This window comes from Aspergillus mulundensis (assembly GCF_003369625.1).
Source record: "Aspergillus mulundensis strain DSM 5745 chromosome Unknown scaffold_4, whole genome shotgun sequence".
NCBI classification, from domain to species: Eukaryota; Fungi; Ascomycota; class Eurotiomycetes; order Eurotiales; family Aspergillaceae; genus Aspergillus; species Aspergillus mulundensis.
The window spans coordinates 2,691,970-2,710,384 of NW_020797892.1; the positions used below are offsets into that span (position 1 = coordinate 2,691,970).

Consider the following 18,415-nt stretch of genomic DNA (forward strand, 5'->3'; position numbering starts at 1 on the left):
CTGATATTTTTGGTAAAGTGCTGCCTGTCCGCCAAGGACAGTGGATAGGAGATCGTGGAGGCGTGGACCTTCAGGATTCAGGATTCAGCCATCATCTCTCGCGCGATCTCGAAAATCGATATCTCATAGAGCGGGCATCTTATTCTTGGCATTCAATGGCCGCCTATCTCACGATTTCAACTGCAAATCCAAAATAATCAGGGGTTGGTGAGAACTTAGGGCAGCAATTCGCTGGGCACCAGAGCTCGAGGCTTGGACCCATAGCCTCGATCAGGTCTAAGATAGCTCCCAAACGAAATTATTCAGGGCGCGCTCCACTGGACATGGATCCCAAGTCTTGATAGCTTCCACACTGCTGGCCGCACGTGCAGAGAGTATTCTACCCTAGGTATGTGATCGGTAATGCTTCTGTTTCTCTTCCGAGGGTCAAGGATCACAACTGATCCCGATATTTCCACAGCAGTTCCCGCAAATCACGGTACCGCAAAGCCCATATGCTCCGGCCCCAAAAACGTTGGACTCGAACATGTGCCGCTGTGCCACTGTGCCACCCGCCTGTTCGGTCTCCCGTTCGGCCCCGTTCCCTTTGCACCCGGCAACCGGCCAAGACGGGGATCGACAGTACATCATCGACCGAAGGTCCACTGCCAAGCTTTGTGGCTATGATCCTGGCGCCTGGGTTGTGGGCACCGAAAATGAGACGCGATAAGGAACCTTCGGAAATATTAGGGGATGACAGAAGCTCTGAATAATAATGAGCTCTGGGAAGCTGCATCAAAGCGACTACGGAGTAGAGACACGCAAAAAATGTTTCAACACTCCAACAAAGGATGAGGACACGCTTCTACCACTGACCAATCCAGGTAGAACCCTAACCGAGAGATAGGTGAACTCGACCCCTGGGCCCTGGCCCCGTACCCCTGGCCAGACCTCAGCTTCTTCTTGGCAACCCGACATCTTCCGCCATGCGCGAGTGAGCCTGATCAAGAAACCTTCAAGCCAAGTCTTGGCTTCGCATCTTGTTCCTCCACTTTGTCGCAATCACTGTGGCACAGCTTGGAAATTGAAGAAGAAAAATATCGTCGCCTAGTTGATATGCGCTCTTATTATCTATCTGATGGCTTGCGTCTACCGCGCCTCGTGGACACATCATCGTAGGCCACAATCGAAGCGGTTCTTAATTCTTATCTATATTTGTCGGCCGCCAAGGATGGCTGTACACCAATTTATTGGCGGAGGGATCCCTGTTTCAGTGTCCCTTGTTCTGTTCTCTATACACGCCAAGGATTGAATCAACAATTCTCCAGTGTGCTTCTGCAGAGTACATACATCATGGTGATTCATGTTATTTTGTGTCACAACCGATGCCGCCGCCTTAACCGCAGCCACCATGCCGACGCACGAGTTCAGTCATCGGTCTATATCCACTTTTCCCAAAGGGCCAAATTACAGTCTTTTTCCCCTCCTGGGAAACAGACGTTGATGGATCACTCGGTGGCCCAACGCCAAGCCCGAAATCACCCTAACTTAGAGAACCTTGGTGCCATTTTGCATAGTCTTTGACTCTTTATGCTGGACAGAGGTCTCCGATGCACCCTGCCTTGAACGGTGAACATTAGTTTTCACCTCAATTCGACAAGCACTGACCTGCGGAATATAAATAGGATGCTGAACAATATCAAGATGATGAGCAACAACAGTGAAATATGTCTAGGACAGGAACTACCGACTTAGCAAAACCTTGGTAGAGAATAACATCTCCACCGGGACCAACTCTATTGACACTATCACAGAGACATTGTGATTTCCTACAAGTCCGAGGTCCTAGGTAATTGGGAGTCATCTCACAGCGGTACTCCGTACTTGTTGCCTTCACGTACCTTTGGCTTCGGCATGTAGGGTTATCTACATGCCATCCTGGACATTGGGAGCATTGTCCTACACTCAATCTTGGCTTTATGCCGTGTGCAGAAACAAGCTATGATGCGGCCAGCACGCTCTGCATCAAATGACGTTGTATGCCTCGAGAAGTAGCCCACCAGGGACGATGAGGGCTTTTGATCAGCAATCTCTGGCCCGATAGCTACTACAGACCCGAACAAGATAGGGCAGACGATCATCCGTTGCCCGCTTTTTGTCAGTAAGCGATACATATCACCTTCTCTGAGCACATCCTGAGCGGAGTACGAAGTACGTGGAGGGGAGCGGGGTACAAGACTCGAGACCCGTCTGGTCTCGGCGCATATGAAGATCATGGCGACTTATGCAGTCGCGAGCGTTTGAAGCCCTCATCATTATACTAAACAGGAAACTATACCGTGAACGACCAAGGATCCCCAGATATTCAAACAGAGTTGATGCATGCAACTCCAGCTACCAGAGATTGATCCCTGCCAACGTGAAAGCGGAGTCAAAAAAAGGACCAAACAAACACCAAGTGCAAGAAATAGAACGTCAACTAATTTAGCAACCTCCGGTCCCTCCAGTCTCGTCCCGTGTACAAGTACCGTCGTCATTTGTTCCATTGTATGGACGCCGTCTTTTGTGATTCTCATCGCTTACATAGACTCTACGAGCGACCAACAACAATGAAAAGTCACTGTATCATGCGGTATATCAGATCTGAAGCAAGCTCCGGAAGAGTATCCAAGAGCGCGCGAAATCCGCGTGCAGATGGTTGCTCCGCATAGAACTGGGATCCCGCAATAGGTTCGATTGGAGGACAATACACCGCTAGGTCTCGCACCTTACATGCAGCATAATGCACCACGAGTCTCCGAAGCTCATTATCTCGAAGCTGAGTTGCCGACGAAGGTGTTATCGGCTCCAGGCGGGTTGTTTTCGTGTAGGTGTAGTTGAGGAGATTGACGATCATCCTGGCCTTGGTTGTGGTCAGAACAAGCTGCTCCTCGAACTGATTGTCGGGGTCTGGGTCTGGGAATGCCAGGTTCAGAAGGTCGTAGTGGAGTTTTTGCAGACAGAGATGCGCGAGGCCCGGGATCAGGTAGCGTGTGGCAAAGACATATAACTTGGCATGGAAGATCAGATAGGGCAATGTAACCCCAGGAAGTGGGTTTGAGGACCTTGCTCTGGAAGTTGAGAAGCGAAAGTCGATGTCGTCGATACCAGTGAACTCATCCCACAGGCCTGTTCCCTTCTCGTGCCGAGGAGAGAACTGCTGATTGGCGAACGACGTATCTATGACCGGCCGCGCTCGGCTTCTAGCTGTACTCTGCTCTTGTTGATGCATATTCCCCTCATATCCACTTCTATCAGCGACGTTGCCGGAAGTTGGTGCGGGATGCTTCATCGATTGTGGGACAGATTGGTCGGCCCCGGTCATTGCGTGGGGGGTTTCGCCAGGTTCTTCAGCCGAATTGGTTTCATCCTTGACTCGTGCAGCGCCAGGGGGTGTACAAGGAGGAGTGAGCTTGGAGGTTGCGTCTTGGATGAACCCCTGTTCATCAGTCTTTCCTCTCCGGCGTCTTCTTCCTCGGGTCGGAGAGAAATCCGCAGAAGGGGTGGGCGATTGATCCGAATCTCGAGGTGTAACAGTTTGCTCCTGGGTCATATACTCAGATTTTGTCGAACTGTACCGAGCTTGTTTGTCTCTGTGACTTGACTGCCGGCTTGAGGGTCTGTGCTGCTCTTCATCTCTGTTCACATCTTTACCTCTGTCATCGTTACCATTGGAGGCTTCCGCAGCTGCCTCGCTTGGAGCTTCTGTTGGTCTTCGTGGTGACTTCCCCAAGCCTGCTGCTGGCGATGTGCGGCCAGTGTCAGGGTACACGCCATTGAGCGCATGATTGATGGAGTCCTGCTCTACGTCGTCTTCTCGAGATCCAGGCGGTGGCACCGCGTAGTCGCCTGTGTACGCATATTCGCAGAATGCGACAAAGGTCTCAACATCTTCATCTTCTAATATGGCAATCTGGTGCTTGGATTCTCGGGTCTGGCCGCTGTTGATGAGGTGATCCAGAGGTCTGGAGACATGGTGGGCGAGACCCGACTGGATGGTGAGTTTTGTATGGCTTGGACCGACCAAGAAAGTAAAGGGCACTGAGTTTATGATGCTGCAGGTCGTCAGTGGCTCGTCGAGAAAAAGCAAGTCTTACAATGCAATCAAGCAGGCGAGATGCAGTTTCCAAACCGCTCTTCCCTCCTTTTTATTCTTGTTTACTTACCTCCGAAAATCCCGTCCCCGCTCCATTGAACAACCAGGCTCACAATTATCGCTAGGGCAGAAAAAGTAAGATAGGAGATTAGTCGAGGAAGACTTCAGACAGGAAGCCCCTGCCCATCGCCTACTCGAGACAACTACGTCTATTAATATTAATAACAGCGTGTTGCACCCCTCCTCACCCTTTGTCCTGGCACCCTTCTCTCCACCAGCTCACTGGAAAAGACGGCATATGATAAAAGGGGGAGACCAAGCGCGGAAGCCGATCCGAATCGGTCGTGGTGGTCTGCTACGTGTGCAGTCATGACGGGGCTTGACAGATTGACCGCCAGCTCCCTTGCGCGCGACGCAACCACCCAACTCCTGATTTGAAACTCGCATTGATGCAAGAGGATTGTCCCTTATCGCGTGATTATGATCAAGACTCATTTCCTTTCAGAGCAGACGTCGTGCAGAACTTGAGGGCGAAACAAATCCGACATCTCAGAGGTTCGTCCATCGCAACCACCACTGGTGACCAGCAAACAGCAAAGCAGGGCGAGTTGCAGAGGCCTTGCGAGTCGTGATTCGAGGGTTGAGCAGCTAGCTCAGCGAACACGCGAGGTCTTAGCCATTCGTTGGCACGAGCACTATCAGGGCGATTCCAAGCTTTCTGTATTGACGATTGTTGCCCAATGGATTGGGTCGGACCCTGGACATGAAGACCCAACGATTATTGTCGACTCCTGATGTGCGGGCCCAATTTTCCGGGTCCCGATGATGTAGCGGTCAAACTATCCAGAGCTATCCGGAGGTAGGTGTGGTTCCTCTCTGCATGGCGGGTTACGAGCTCTATGGGTGGTCAGGTGATGTTGGTGAGGTCTGTATTAAGGTGAGAGAGTCTCATGCACTTGTGGATTGCCTACATGTTGGACGATGCATCCTGGCTGGGCCCTCCACTGAGATTATACTGCATGGAAAGTGGAAACAGTGTTGCGGGAGCGTGGTCTTGTTTGGTTCTTCAATTGAACTACAGTTGTCTTAGATTGAATTGCTCATTCTCGTGTTTTGACAGGGTCTCACTCCGTGCTCGAATGTACCATGACTGGGTCTTCCGGTCAGACTTCTTATTCTTAACCTTATCTACCTATAACCGAGGTATCCTTGCTCGATTGTCATCTAAATCGTAACGCACTCGATGAGGTATTTCTAATCCAAGTGTTTGGTTGTTCTTCAACCGGTCCAGCCCGAGATGGTCAGTTAGGGCTTAGCCGTCTATATATACATGTACATATATCTGGTGCAAGCCGTCTAAGCAGCACCCAACTTGCTTCGAATCGCCCAAGATCTAATATACATTCAATCATGTTGATGATCGAGGTGTAAGCTCAAAGTGGAGCATCTAACACAATAACAATCCTCAACCACACGATACACCCACCCGCACCTTCACACCAGGCGAACCATGACCACCTCAAATCAATGAATCAAGCGGATCCCTCCCATCCCAGGCTCCCACTCCCTCAATCCCTCCGCAACACTAACCCAAAACTTCAACCTGATACACTCCCCCCTTGCCCACTCCACATCCCCCTTATCAAAAGCCTCCGCCAGCGCCTTCACACACCCGCTCACCCGCTCACCATTCTCCTTCTTCATCTCCGCAATCCTCTCCTCCGCCTCCGGACCCTCCCCAACCTCCTCAATCGCCTCCTGCACATCCATCACCTCCATCAGTAGCTCCGGGTCCAGCGGCGCACTAGCCCCCGAGCCATCCTCCGCCGTGACATCGATCCCGTGGAACTGCCGCAGGATGTACTGCGCGCGGAGGAGCGGGTCGCACAGCGTGCGGTAGGCCTCATTGACGGTGGCCGAGAGCGTCTCGGCGGTTCGCTTCGTGGGGCCCGGCGGGTATTTGTCTGGATGCAGGGTGTTTTGGAGCGAGAGGAACTCGCGGCGGAGCGTTGGCAGGTCGACTGTGAAGGGGGAGGAGGGGGGTGCGCCGGCTGGTAGGGTTTTCGGGAACATGGTGTAGTAGGTTGTTGTGTTGGGGGCGTTGGGGATGGTTGGTGGTGTCTCCGCTGCTGATGGTTCGGTAGACTGGTTTGTGGACACGCATGATGTCGTTGTGAAGGCGCGGCGACTGTGTGGTAGAGCGCGAGGAGAGATGGAGATGAAGGCGCTATTGCTTGGGCCCGCTCGTGACGGCCAGAGCTGACAGAGAATGCAGGATATGGGAAGTGTCTTGCGAGTTGATGTGTGGAATGGCCGTGCTGTTGAGCGTAACGTAGAGGACGCAGCGAGTCGCTGAGCGACTTTTTGGGAGCGGAAAGTTGCAGCCATTGCGGTTGCGCGAGATTGATGTATCACTTAGGTATGAATGAGGGAGTTGGAGAACTTGGAAAGCCAACGGTGACGCTCCGAGATATGAATCGGAGATTCGGGGATGATGACAAAACGAAGATGAGGTTCAAAAACAAAAAAGCCAGCCGAACGGGGGGGTCGAACCCCCAACCTTGAGATTAAGAGTCTCACGCTCTGCCGATTGAGCTAGCCCGGCTACTGAATACAAAAACTTATTTAAATAATATCTATAGCCCAAATTAGAATTTGAGCTCCGGCATTAACATTCAACGACATTATCAGACCTATTGTATTCACGTAACATTCATATTACATCTATACATGCTGCAAAGCCGCTGGCTTTCACAACTACCTAAAGAGAAGCCGAAGGCTAATGTTTCTGATCCAGGAAAACAGTCAAAGCTGCCTATTCAATCCCCCAGAGCTTCACTGTACGGTCATGCCCGCAGCTAGCGATCCACTGCGCATTGTTGCTGATATCAGTACTCAGCACATTCCCGGAGTGCCCGCTCAATGTCTTGATAAGAGACCAGTCATCTGCGCTAAAGACATTCACGTTCTTGTCAAACCCACTGCTCACGAAGAATGTCCCTGATTTCCTGGGCTGTATGGGAGCCACCGCGCCGTCTACGTCCATGCGCCCGGCCTGTCCTTCCGTTGATGGCAAAAAGGAATCAGACTCCGACTCGGTTCCTTTGTACCATCGGACATCTGAGACGACGCTCTTGTGTGCACCAATACCACCGGTGTTCTTCACTTGACGCAAGTCCCAGCATTTCACCCAGCCATCACCTGACCCAGAGAGTACTCGGTACCCGTCCACTCCCCAGTCTAGGCCAAATATCTCCCTGATATGTCCTTCCAAGATCATGACCGTGCGGCCTGTCCGGAGATCCCAGACGCGTCCGATACTATCCAAGCCACCACTCGCCAGAAGTGATCCGTCATTGTTAAATGCAACGGTGTAAACTTCTCGCGAGTGGCCCTCCTGTAATTGCAGCTCCGCTGTCGTCTCGACGTCCCATAATCGCCATGTTGTATCGTAAGATGCTGATGCGATGTACTTCCCAGATGGATGGAACTCTGTCCGGCACACACGGCCAGAGTGGCCTTCCAGCGTAGCGAGTGGTTGATCCTTGTCAAGCGACCATAGACACACATTACCCTCTCCTCCTCCGGAGACCAGATTAACTGCTGATCGAGATACGTTCGACTCCGGAAGCGTAGCTCCCGGAAACCAAGACAGACCACCAACTCGATCAGTATGACCCTTGATGGAAAGCTTCTCCTCCAGATTCGGCACGCTCAGCAGTCGAATACCGCCGCCCCAATTGCCAGTCGCGATTGTCTGTCCGTCCGGCGCAAACCGACAAATACTAACTGGCCGATCGCCCGCAATCTGGGACCCGTAAAGATCGAAGTTATGCAGTTTTTCCTTGATCGCCTTCCGATGCTTAATGTGTGTTCGTAGAGGTATTGTCGATTCCTCTCGCTGTCGCGCAACGCGGGCTTTGGCACGCGGCAAGGAAAACCGAGCCATAGCCTTTCGTGCATTCAACAGCTCGTCAGATCCTTCTGTATAAAACTCCTCTTGCTGTTCTCCCTCATCCTCCTCTGCGGCCGCCTCTGCCATTTCGATATCCTCCTCCGCCGCTTCTTGCTTCTCCGCAATGTCCGTTAAAAGTTCCCGCAATCGATCTCTCCGGTCAGCTGGCCCCTCGCCGAACAGTGTTATGGGCTCTCCAAGCTCTCGCAATCGTGCGCGGACTCGCGTATCGTCAGTCGGCACCGCCATGGCAGCGGCTCTTCGTTTGCGCTCGAACTGCGAGATAATGGCGGATGCCTTCTCTGCCGGGATACCGGCGGCGGATGAGGGTATCACATAATCGCGGTCAATAGCTGGGAAGGCAAGTCTTGTTAGTGCTTGATATCCTAAAGATCGTAAGACATGAGAGAGGTTGCTGCTCACGCAAATCAGCTAGATTGATGCCCGTATCCATCTCCTAGTCAACAGGTCCATGAGGTCAGTCGGAGTCGCGTAACCTTCAACCAGCAGAGTTGTAAATGATGATTCAAACATAATGAACCAGAGGGCACATTTGGGAGTATGGGAAGCTCTTACCTCTGCCTCCTCCACATAAGCCTGTCTCGCTGGGTGCATCATGGTGGGCGCTGTAGAGGGGCCCGAAGTTCCGGATAATAAGGAACAGGCCAAGGCAGAGAGTTTCCTTTGATTCTAGGTCTGTGTTGGTTTTGGTTGAGAGGCGCAAGAGACGTGTCTGGTGGTCTGGAGGGTTGAAGTCTGGAGAGAGAAAAAGGCAGAAAGTCGAAAAAGCGGAAGCCGGACAATACAACCTGCACTCTACAACCTCAATAGTATCTAAACCGCACCAAACGGATTTAGGAGGGCTCTGAACTACGTATGTAGTGGATAAGAGCTAGGTCGCTATCCCATCAATCGTTTCTAGAAATTGAGCTCAAAACCGTGGAAGATCCTCCTGGTTTATCTACGATGAGGGCCAGAGTCTACAGCAGATTGCTTCTGATCCTCCCCCCCGACTTTGGCTTCAAATCTCCAGCAGCGGCTAGCTACGGATGATCGCTGGCTGGCTGAATCGGACCGATGATACTTTGGATGCGGCTTCTTTGATTGACCAGCCGCCCATACCATACTCTGCGTTATCTGCTCTGCGGCATCTGAGACCAGGCGGTCGGCAAACCCACTGCTTCTCGCTCCTCCTACCTACGTCAGTCGGCGAAAAATCCACTGCGATCGACAGATTTTGTAAAGTTTTGTCGCATCCGCATTTTGTTTTCCCTCCTATACCGCGCTGAGGGGTTCATTCTCGCGTAGCTCGCCCTTTGCCTCTTGATGCGTGTCGGCTGAAGGTTAACCTGCGCATAACCCTCTTTATTCGCGTTCGGCTCGTGGAGGGTCTCGAAATCGACGGACGAGGCCCTCCGGTGACGGTCTGACAGTTCGCTGATGCTCTTGTCGGTCAGGCCCGGTAGCGCCTGCGGTTCAGCCTGCAGTAGCCTACAGGCCATCGCGCGAGAGAGCTCAACAGGGGTCCTTTCGTCTCCTGCAGCCAGGTCGCAATATCTCCGGCGCCTCCCGCAATGTCGGTCTCCGCAACCACAGGGAACACCAATCTCCCTCCTACAAGTACATTCGTTCAGATCTTTTCATTCGACCCCGAAACGTGATAAAACTACTCCGCGAATATCATACCGCGTTGCGGCCTCCTCGTCCGGCAAGAGTCGCCGGTTTCTACCTACCAAGAATGCGTACAACTTCAACCCTGAGCTTCATGACGCCCTTGGCGTTGCCCTCGATACTGAAGATCCCGCGGTCAAGCGAAAGCGACGGCCGGATAGCGGAGAGGATGCCTTTTTCGTGAGTACAGTAGGTCGGCGCGGTTCTTCCGCGGATAACTCCATCGCTTTCGCAGTCGCCGATGGCGTTGGGGGATGGGCAGAGTCGCGAGTCGATCCAGCGGACTTTTCGCATGCTCTATGCGATTATATGGCCCAGGCAGCGCTGGCTTGGGACGGCCCTGCAGAGCAGCTTCGTGCAAAAGCCCTTCTTCAGGCAGGCTACGACCGCGTTGTCGCAGACGAGAGCATCCCTGCTGGTGGCAGCACCGCATCCGTCGGTGTAGGCCTTGAGGACGGCCGTATTGAACTCGCAAACCTAGGCGACTCAGGTTCTGTTCTCCTCCGCCAGGCTGCAGTCCATCATTACTCAACCCCGCAGACACATGGCTTCAACACACCCTATCAACTTAGCATCATCCCGAAACGCATGCGCCAACAAGCCTCCATCTTCGGTGGTGGCTTTCTAGAAGACTTCCCACGCGACGCAAACACCACGACACTGCACATGCACCATGGCGATGTCCTCATGCTCGCCACAGATGGCGTGTTTGATAACCTCAACAACCAAGACATCCTTAAACTCGTTACCGGCCGCATGATCCATACAGGCGCTTGGTCAGCGTCTACGTCTCCAAATTCCGGTATCACTCCGGCAGAGCGCGCAACGCTCGAACGGCTCACCGGTTCCGAAGGCGTCAGTTCCCTTGTTTCTTCAGCAATGCCAAAATCAACCCCCAATAAATCCGCCACGGCCTCCAAGTCAGACCACACCTATACCCTCCAATCCTTGCTTGCGGCGTCCATCGCAGGCGAAGCGAAACTTGCCAGCATGGATCTCCGCCGCGACAGCCCCTTTGCAAAGGAAGCGCAGCGGTATTACCCGGGGGATTACTTCCGTGGCGGGAAAGTCGACGATATCGCTGTTTTGGTCATTGTTGCCGTGGAGGAGTAGAAATGTTTCCACCTTTTCCGTACTTTCTTTGTGTTTTACCGCTTCGCCCTCGAAGTTATGAGGACCGGGCCTTGACTATACATTTGCATTTACTTTTGTCGGTGTTGGAACGGCTTATATCACCCCGACCACGTTGCTTCATGGAAGGGTTCTTTTTCTTTTGCATAGGCACAGACCGGTATAGACGATAGATAGATTCCGCTGCGCGAGCCTTCTCCTTTGCATACTGTACATTGCTCTTCTACACGAATTGATATGATCCCTGAATATACGGTAGTACCCATCTACCCTGGATCTTGAAGACTTTGTCCTAAGAACGGTTCTACTGCGTACGAACCTAATGCTAGTCACCTCTACAGCACCCACGATATCGGGACATGGATACACCCATTGGTATGCAAGAATCCGCAACACGGTGAACAGGTCCTCTCTCGACAGCAGCATCCATGAACGTCTCTTTCCAGTCTTCTGGCTCAGAGTAAACCAATAAGCAACAGTAATTGCTTGGTACGAAGTAGGGCTTCTTGGGTCATTTCGTCTTGAGCTGGATCGGGCTCATACTACAGAAAGCGCGGTGGGCCACGTGATTGCTGTCTCGCCTTCAGCTCCCGGTCTCTCTTCCTTCTAGCTGGCAATGATCGAGGCAGGCCAGAGGGTGGTGGATAAGCACTGCAAAACAGACGTTTGACTCTCAGTGCAGGGGTAACAGAACAAGGGGTGATAAAAAAGCTATTTGGGACAAGTTGAATAGAAGATAAAATAACCACTAGATTGGACTGAACTAGACTAAACTACCTGCAGGATAAAAGATACAAAAACAAGACTCGCGCGCACACATACATACAATAGGTGAGGATTGAGAGAAAGTAGGACGGGATGAAAAGAACAAAAACAGAAACAAGTGGGAAGAGTATCTTATCAGCGTACCAACCAAGAATTGCCATGCCATGCACGTAAATAGTGGGGAATTTAGTTAGTAAGGGTGTGGTGAGGTTCACGAATGTCGTGCTGTGCTGTGCTGTGCTGTTTCAAGCTGCTGGCGGGCTTATGCTGCAGATTCAGCTTCAACTCCAGCCTCAGCAGGCTTCTCCTCTTCTTGCTTATCCTCTGGCTTTTCATCTACCGGTTTCTCTGCTTTCTTCTCCGTCTCCTCCTTCTCGTCCTCTGCCGTCTCGCCAGCGGCAGCGGGCTCAGACTCCACCTTTTCAGCATCACTCTTAGTAGGCGCCGGTGTTTCCTCGGTCTTCTCCTCAGCATCTGGCATAGGGGTATCCTGATCCGGGGTGTCAAGCTTAGTCTCGTCCTCCTTTTCAGACTTGGATTCAGAAGCCTTGGCCGGAGCTTCAGCGCTGCCCTCCTTCTCCTTGTGGACGCCATTGGCCTTGGGTTTCTCGTCCTTGTCCTGGGCGGGTGTAGCGCGGTCGCTGTCGAGAACATTCTTCCACTTGGAGAGAATGTCCAGAGCCCGCTTGCGGAAATCAAATTCCTCATCGCGCGGGATGTTGGGGAGTTTGATGATCATTCGGAGGACTTTGTGGATCTTGGTCTCGCGAATGATCGAGACCTCGAGATCGTTCAGCTTCTCGAGCTTGGTAAAGTAGCCGGACATCTGCGACATCTCTTCCTCCTTGGGAGGGTGGTCACGGGAAATAAAGCCCTTCTGGAGGCGGTGGCGGATGAACAGAACTGCAGCTTGTTAGTCTCATCTTCGAAATGATGGTGGGCAGACATTACCTTCTCTCTCCCTCTTCTTCTTAGCCTCCTCCAGGTTGACCTTGGGTTCAGGTTCCTTAGGTGCGGGGCTCGCCTCGTCTGACTCCTCGCTGGCCGCAGCCTTCTTTCCCTTCTTGCTGGCGCTCTGCTTAGCCTTGCTAGAGCCGGATGCCTTCTTGTCCTCAGCCGGGTTCTTGGGCGTTGTGAGCTTCAGCTTGGTAGCAGTCTTGGGCGTCTTAGCAGGCTGGGGGGTATGAATTAGTGTTAAATCTCATAGCTGAGAACGGTGTTGCTGACCTTCTCGTCGCCCTCAGCCTCAGCATCCTTCTTCCTCTTCTTGGTGCTCTTTGGCTGCTTCTCCTCATCTGCATCTTCCATGTCTACGTCATCTTGGATTTCCATGCTCTTTCGCTTGTTCTTCTTGGCTGCTTTCTCAGCCTTAGCCGCGGCTTTAGCGGCCTCCTGGGCCTCTTTTTCCTCCTCTTCCTGCTGAATGGCAGCCTGGTGGTCTGCGAGCATGGTTTTGTAGTGTGCGAGATCATGGTCCTCTGCAGCAACGCCGTACGCAGCCAAGAGCGCCTTAGATTTGCCCTTCTCCGATACTTCTTTGCAGGTAGCAGGATCGAGAGGTGTGAGATCAGTGTTAGGGATCCAGGCGCTATTGATATTGTTAGCACCACTGACAATGCATCGCCTGATGAATACGTTACACGTACAATTCGTTTGTTTGGAGGAACATAACAGGGAAGGTTCTCTCGGCGACACGTTTGCCGCCGTCGGCGTAGTCTTCTCTGTATGTACCATCGGGACGCTGAGCGGTCACAGGACGCGAGCCCAGAAGACTCTGCGGAAGGATTTCCTCGTCGCAGATGATGGCGGGCCACGGTGGGAAGCTGCGAAGACGCGCGAGGTAGTACTCGCCAGCCTTCGCATCCAAGTGGGTAATGCGAGTCATCGACTTCTTGCGGTTCAGCTTAGATTTCGTATCTCCACCCGTGGACTTGCGCTTGGTGGGTAGCTTCTTGGTAGTTGAAGGCGTTCCGTTGGCCTCCGGGGCGGCGGCGCGCTCCGCCTCTGCAGGGGCAGCAGCACCCCCCTCGGGCTGTTTCGCCTCGGCAGGTGTGTTGGCTTTTTCGGCGGTTTCGTCGGAAGATTCCTTCTTGTCCTCTTGGGCGGGGGAACTTTCTATACGACACACAAAAAGTTAGTCAAAGCCACTCAGCATAGGTACAACACAAGTACACGCGCTCGTCATCTGGCGTCGGCAAACAGGGAACCCAAAACAAGCTTAAACTGCACTCACCAGCAGGCTTCTCCTCCGCTCCATTGGCGCCCTTTTCTGTGTTCTCCTTGGTGGGCTCTGGCGCGGACTCCTGGGGGCTAGCTTTGAGCTCCGTAGAAGCGCGCTCAACGGGCGCCTCACCAGCATCCGGGGCAGGCGCCGACGAGGGGGTATTGGCATCAGCCATGGTTCGCAAGGGAGCTCAGTATTATATTTGACAAGTAGAGAGGATCTTGGTTGATGGGAACGAAGCCAAGGCCTTGCTGTAGGAGATGGTGGAAAGGTCGAGGTGGTTTTCGGTGGGAGAGAAAGTGGTGGAGAAGGTCGCGACGCCGGGAGGCGGGAAGTCGACAACGCGTTGCACTGGAAAAGGGACGCTCAGCAACCAGCCCGTAAATGACGCAACGATCAAGCTCAGCAACAGAACAGTCTTATCGACGCACGCGCTCAGCGTCCTGTTCTCAGGGTCTGATGCTTGATTCTCGATACACCAGAAAATTCCCTGATGGAAAGTTAGCGCAAGTTCCGCGAGTTAAGGGATGGGAAACTTGCCGCTTGCAACAGCACTGATAAAAGTAACCACGACAGTGCTTCGATTCTTAGCAGGATGAGCACTTATATACGGTAGAAACACCGGACGTGATAAACAACACCGGATTGCTGCATCAATAGTCTCCTGTTGACGGAAAGTGACGCGGGCGGTAGACGATCGCCTCAAAATGCGGAGAAGCTGGAAATCGAGACCCGGCAGTCCGTTTGGCTGAGCCGATGAGGAAGAGAAGTACGTAGATTTATTTCTAGACCTCGCTCCTCGTGCCGATACTTGAAATGGGTTGTTCGAATAGTCAAGTTGTTCGCGAGTTGGAACTGACGCGTATCTTTGACACGCGTTGATTGTGGAATAATTATAGGAGTCGCGACGAAACAATTCGTCTACAAATCAACACGGTATCTAGCAAATGTCGTTAGAAGTCTGCTTTAGCCTCAGGGTAGGCGAAGCGCATACCTGTCGTTGCTGTATGTATATTCCATTCCGTAAAGAGCCGAGGGAAGCGGTTTCGTACTGGGGACGGAGAAGTTGTTCAGTCCCGCAATCTCAAAGATAACGACTGTAAATATCCCAGGTCTAATTTTTAATGATTATTCGGCGAGCCTGGTTGAGGAAGCCTTATATCCACAGGGATCTTGAAGTCGGCTCCATTTAATGGTTGTGAGAGAGATGACGGAAGCCGTCTCCCAATTACAACCAGACCAGAGAGTATCCGGTGGATGCAGGATGTAAGCAGCTCCAGTTTGGCAAGCAAAGGACTCTTCCAACCATATTGACCTATAGATAAAAACAGCTTGAGCATTTAGCGACCTCTATAGAATACAGTTTCGAATAAAGTCTTGTTGCTAGAAGACGATTGCTCTGTCTACTACAAAACCCACCAAGACAGCGCTTCCAAGGACTTGAATAGATCATCAGACATATATAGCTCCATCTTGATACCCAGGTATGTAGTCAAATTCTCTCCAAGGTAAAAGTGCAGTAAACATTTCAGCGAATAGATCGTTCTGCCACACTCATATTCAAGTACGCCTACGCGGGATAGCACCGACCCAGCCATTATCTCATCATCCCCGTTTCTCATTATATTAAGTCTTCCTATGCGATGCCTAATTATACAGATACCCTTGTAAGGATAGGGCAAGCGAGTGACCCTAAGGATGAGTGTTAGGTTGTGAAGAATAACCCAAAGTGAAAACATGACAGTCATGACAGTAAAGAGAAGGGTATCATCGGAAATCACAGCACATATTGAAGGTGCTTGACCTGTCTGTTTCATATTTCAAGCGGTCTCAGCCTCACAGTCATCCATCCATCCCTCAATATCCAGCGGTCCTACCATCTCTGCTGGCTCAGGCTTGTGTATCCGGACCACCCAAAGGAAATAGTCTTCCACGGGTATCAAATTCAATAGAATCCCATTGAACTTCCAGCCCAAAGTACACACTATAGCACCAGCAACGGCATCTAGGATGAAGTGGTTCGCAGTTGCTACAATGGCAGCGAGAATGATGAACGGGTATGCGAACCCGAGGAATAGACAGGCCAAACGTTGTCGGGACGGAATATGAACACCAAACGGGCCGATGCGAACTCGCGTCGAGACGCGCTGGTGGGCGGGCAGGGGAATTGTCATGATAGTGAGTCCAATCATAAGAGAATATCCGAAATGCAACGAGGGCATTGCAGCTGTTGGGGAAATCAGTATGTGACTAAATGCAAGAACATAAAAGTCGACCCACCGTATTGATTGCAAAACCTGTTCTCAGTCCACACACTGCCAGCGCCTTCCGCTCCATGCACGGTATCCACGAAGCCATAACTGCGCGCCAACTTTCCTTCCGGCCCTTGTACGTCCTCGTCGCTCAGCAGGCGAGGCGGCATACAAGGCCACAGGGTGAAAACAACAAATGCAAGGAGGTTGCACACTGCTAATGTCCGTCGACGAGCTTGATAGAGAAGTGGTCCAGCAGGCGAGCCGCTCGTCGTCCCTCTAGGCTTCCCAGGCTGAGATTCGTCAAATCGGTTTCTCGTGATAGTGTAGTAATATAACCAAACTAGAAATGCTATCGTTCCGGGGATATGGATAAACGAGTAGATCCAATTGGTCCATTTCATGAGCAATGGGTGCCCCAGGAAGAACTGCTGGATCGGAACCTCCCAGAACAACCCGAGGGCTTGTTCGATCTCGATAAGTTTGAGCGCATGTTTCCTCGCGACATCGACGGTTCCTTCTTGTAGGGTTACGGCCGTAAACGCTCTGCCTAGTTGATACGTCTACCCATGCTTTGTTAGCCTTGTTGTAACCTGATGAACCAAGAAGAATAGAAGCATACCCAGTAGACCAAAGCCCAATACCAACATTCGGCCAGAAAAGGAAGTTTGCGTAACAGACGGCTGAGCAGACGATCTTGGAAAATAGCAGTGTTCGGGGAAGTGACCTCAGCAGTCCACAGAAGTAGCCCGACGCGTCGCTTGCGCCAGGTCTCGAGTCCAAAGTGAGAGCTTGACGGAGATAAAGGTCGGTCTTTCAGAAGACCATCCTTGGGCGTGGGTGAGGAAAGGCCCGACTCGATAGAGTCCGGCGAAGCACCACGATAGTGGTCAGTGGATTTGCGGCGAGCACGACGCGAGGGAGGAAATGAGCCAGCTGAGCGGTTGATCCAGGTGCCACCGAAAAGCAAGACAATAACCACCAAAGGTTCCAGGATAGCGCCGGCGCCCATGGTGTGTTCCTGGAATGTTGAACCTTGGAAAAGATGATCGAGGTGTCAACTCTAATAATAACGGTAAGACAGGAGAAGACAACCGCAGGGACGAGGATCACGACTTAGGATCAAATCGGCATCACCTCTGGACAAACAAAGGGCCGACTTGACCGGTCCTGCTCGTGCAGCTGACAGTGAGCAGTGAGGGGGAGATAGCGAGCTGATGCCTGATGGCGCCAGAGGTGAGAGCTGCGGTGACAGTGGCAGTGACAGTACTTCCTTCTCTTTACGTGCACACGCGACTATTTGTACTACTACTCTCGTCAGTCTGGAAGGGCTTCCATGGTCACGGCGAGTGGGGTTAGGCAAAGGCCTGTGCAATAATTGAATAAACAAGGCATCGTTGCAAAGAGAGCTGGCTGTCCGTGAGACACAACAGTGACAAAACCGGATGGCCCGGAATCTGGAGGGGAAGCTATCATTCGATACGGTGATACGGTGGGGATCGACAGCGTAGCCCTGTAAGGTTCCAAGAAAAAGGCTCCCCTACCTTGTGTTTGGTAATTAGGCGCCAGCCATTAATCAATATTCTTCGAGTTCGAGCTACGGAGTACTCCGTAGGGTAGAGCTCCCACATATCTTCTCTGGCCTGAATACCAACCTCGAGCTTCGTATTCGGTCTGTCTCGACTCTCGAGTCGATAGCTGATGCTGGCTCTAACAGAGTTCAAACTCACTGAGCTCTAGGTCTCGTCGAGGCGATCCACGTTGAACCACTTGTGGCAGGTGGTCGTGCGCAAGTGGAGAAGAGATCAGCTGGAGGATCACGGGCACGGCCATATTCCTTCATAAGGCTGGTACGCCCATTACCATCTTAGATTCTTAAGGTACCAGTAACCAACTTTTGCTTTGTTCTGTGCCCGCCTTAGACGGGCCACGCTTCGAGTCCTATTCAGCTAATCCAATCAAATCATCCCCAGCAATCAATATCGGCTGACTGCCAGAAAAAACAAAGATTGCAGCCAGCCTAGTGTATCTGTTACCAGATCTTACCATACTCCTCCCCGGGTCCAATGAGTCTCCGGTGTCCGATCTTCCGCTCATGTTTCTCCGAGGTTCCGAACACCGATGATCCTCTGCATAAAGTTATGAATTCTGAATAATCCACTCTGGAGGATGACTCGGTCTGGCCGGGCTCGGCATGTACCAGTTTCGACCCTTCTATCATCTAGTCTACTTCGGTTGAAGCATACCTGTTGGTTCCTGAGATACAAGCTTCAGAGCCTGATTCCCCTGGTAAGCAGTACCCT

General features: G+C 52.0%; 6 protein-coding genes across 6 annotated transcripts; 1 reads left to right on the forward strand and 5 right to left on the reverse strand.

The window, feature by feature from the left end:
- Positions 1-2,596: 2,596 nt before the first annotated feature.
- On the reverse strand, positions 2,597-4,210 carry DSM5745_05293 (uncharacterized protein; the record flags this gene model as incomplete). The annotated part of the gene is made up of 2 exons (XM_026747309.1): positions 2,597-4,073; positions 4,185-4,210. 2 exons carry the CDS (start codon positions 4,208-4,210, stop codon positions 2,597-2,599), a joined length of 1,503 nt encoding a protein of 500 aa, XP_026604789.1.
- Positions 4,211-5,638: 1,428 nt separating this feature from the next.
- DSM5745_05294 (J-type chaperone JAC1) lies at positions 5,639-6,502 on the reverse strand (the record flags this gene model as incomplete). Its single annotated transcript, XM_026747310.1, has 1 exon — positions 5,639-6,502. The coding sequence occupies one exon, from the start codon at positions 6,500-6,502 to the stop codon at positions 5,639-5,641; it is 864 nt and encodes a 287-aa protein (XP_026604790.1).
- A 427-nt stretch (positions 6,503-6,929) lies between these two features.
- On the reverse strand, positions 6,930-8,687 carry DSM5745_05295 (putative pre-mRNA splicing factor; the record flags this gene model as incomplete). The annotated part of the gene is made up of 3 exons (XM_026747311.1): positions 6,930-8,422; positions 8,493-8,526; positions 8,646-8,687. 3 exons carry the CDS (start codon positions 8,685-8,687, stop codon positions 6,930-6,932), a joined length of 1,569 nt encoding a protein of 522 aa, XP_026604791.1.
- An 822-nt stretch (positions 8,688-9,509) lies between these two features.
- On the forward strand, positions 9,510-10,853 carry ppmA (type 2C protein phosphatase PTC7; the record flags this gene model as incomplete). Its single annotated transcript, XM_026747312.1, has 1 exon — positions 9,510-10,853. One exon carries the CDS (start codon positions 9,510-9,512, stop codon positions 10,851-10,853), a length of 1,344 nt encoding a protein of 447 aa, XP_026604792.1.
- Positions 10,854-11,898: 1,045 nt separating this feature from the next.
- Positions 11,899-14,035, reverse strand: DSM5745_05297 (PWWP domain protein; the record flags this gene model as incomplete). Its single annotated transcript, XM_026747313.1, has 5 exons — positions 11,899-12,539; positions 12,588-12,810; positions 12,864-13,224; positions 13,283-13,751; positions 13,870-14,035. The coding sequence occupies 5 exons, from the start codon at positions 14,033-14,035 to the stop codon at positions 11,899-11,901; spliced, it is 1,860 nt and encodes a 619-aa protein (XP_026604793.1).
- A 1,645-nt stretch (positions 14,036-15,680) lies between these two features.
- DSM5745_05298 (phosphatase PAP2 family protein) lies at positions 15,681-17,124 on the reverse strand (the record flags this gene model as incomplete). Its single annotated transcript, XM_026747314.1, has 3 exons — positions 15,681-16,087; positions 16,141-16,675; positions 16,735-17,124. The coding sequence occupies 3 exons, from the start codon at positions 17,122-17,124 to the stop codon at positions 15,681-15,683; spliced, it is 1,332 nt and encodes a 443-aa protein (XP_026604794.1).
- Positions 17,125-18,415: the final 1,291 nt, after the last annotated feature.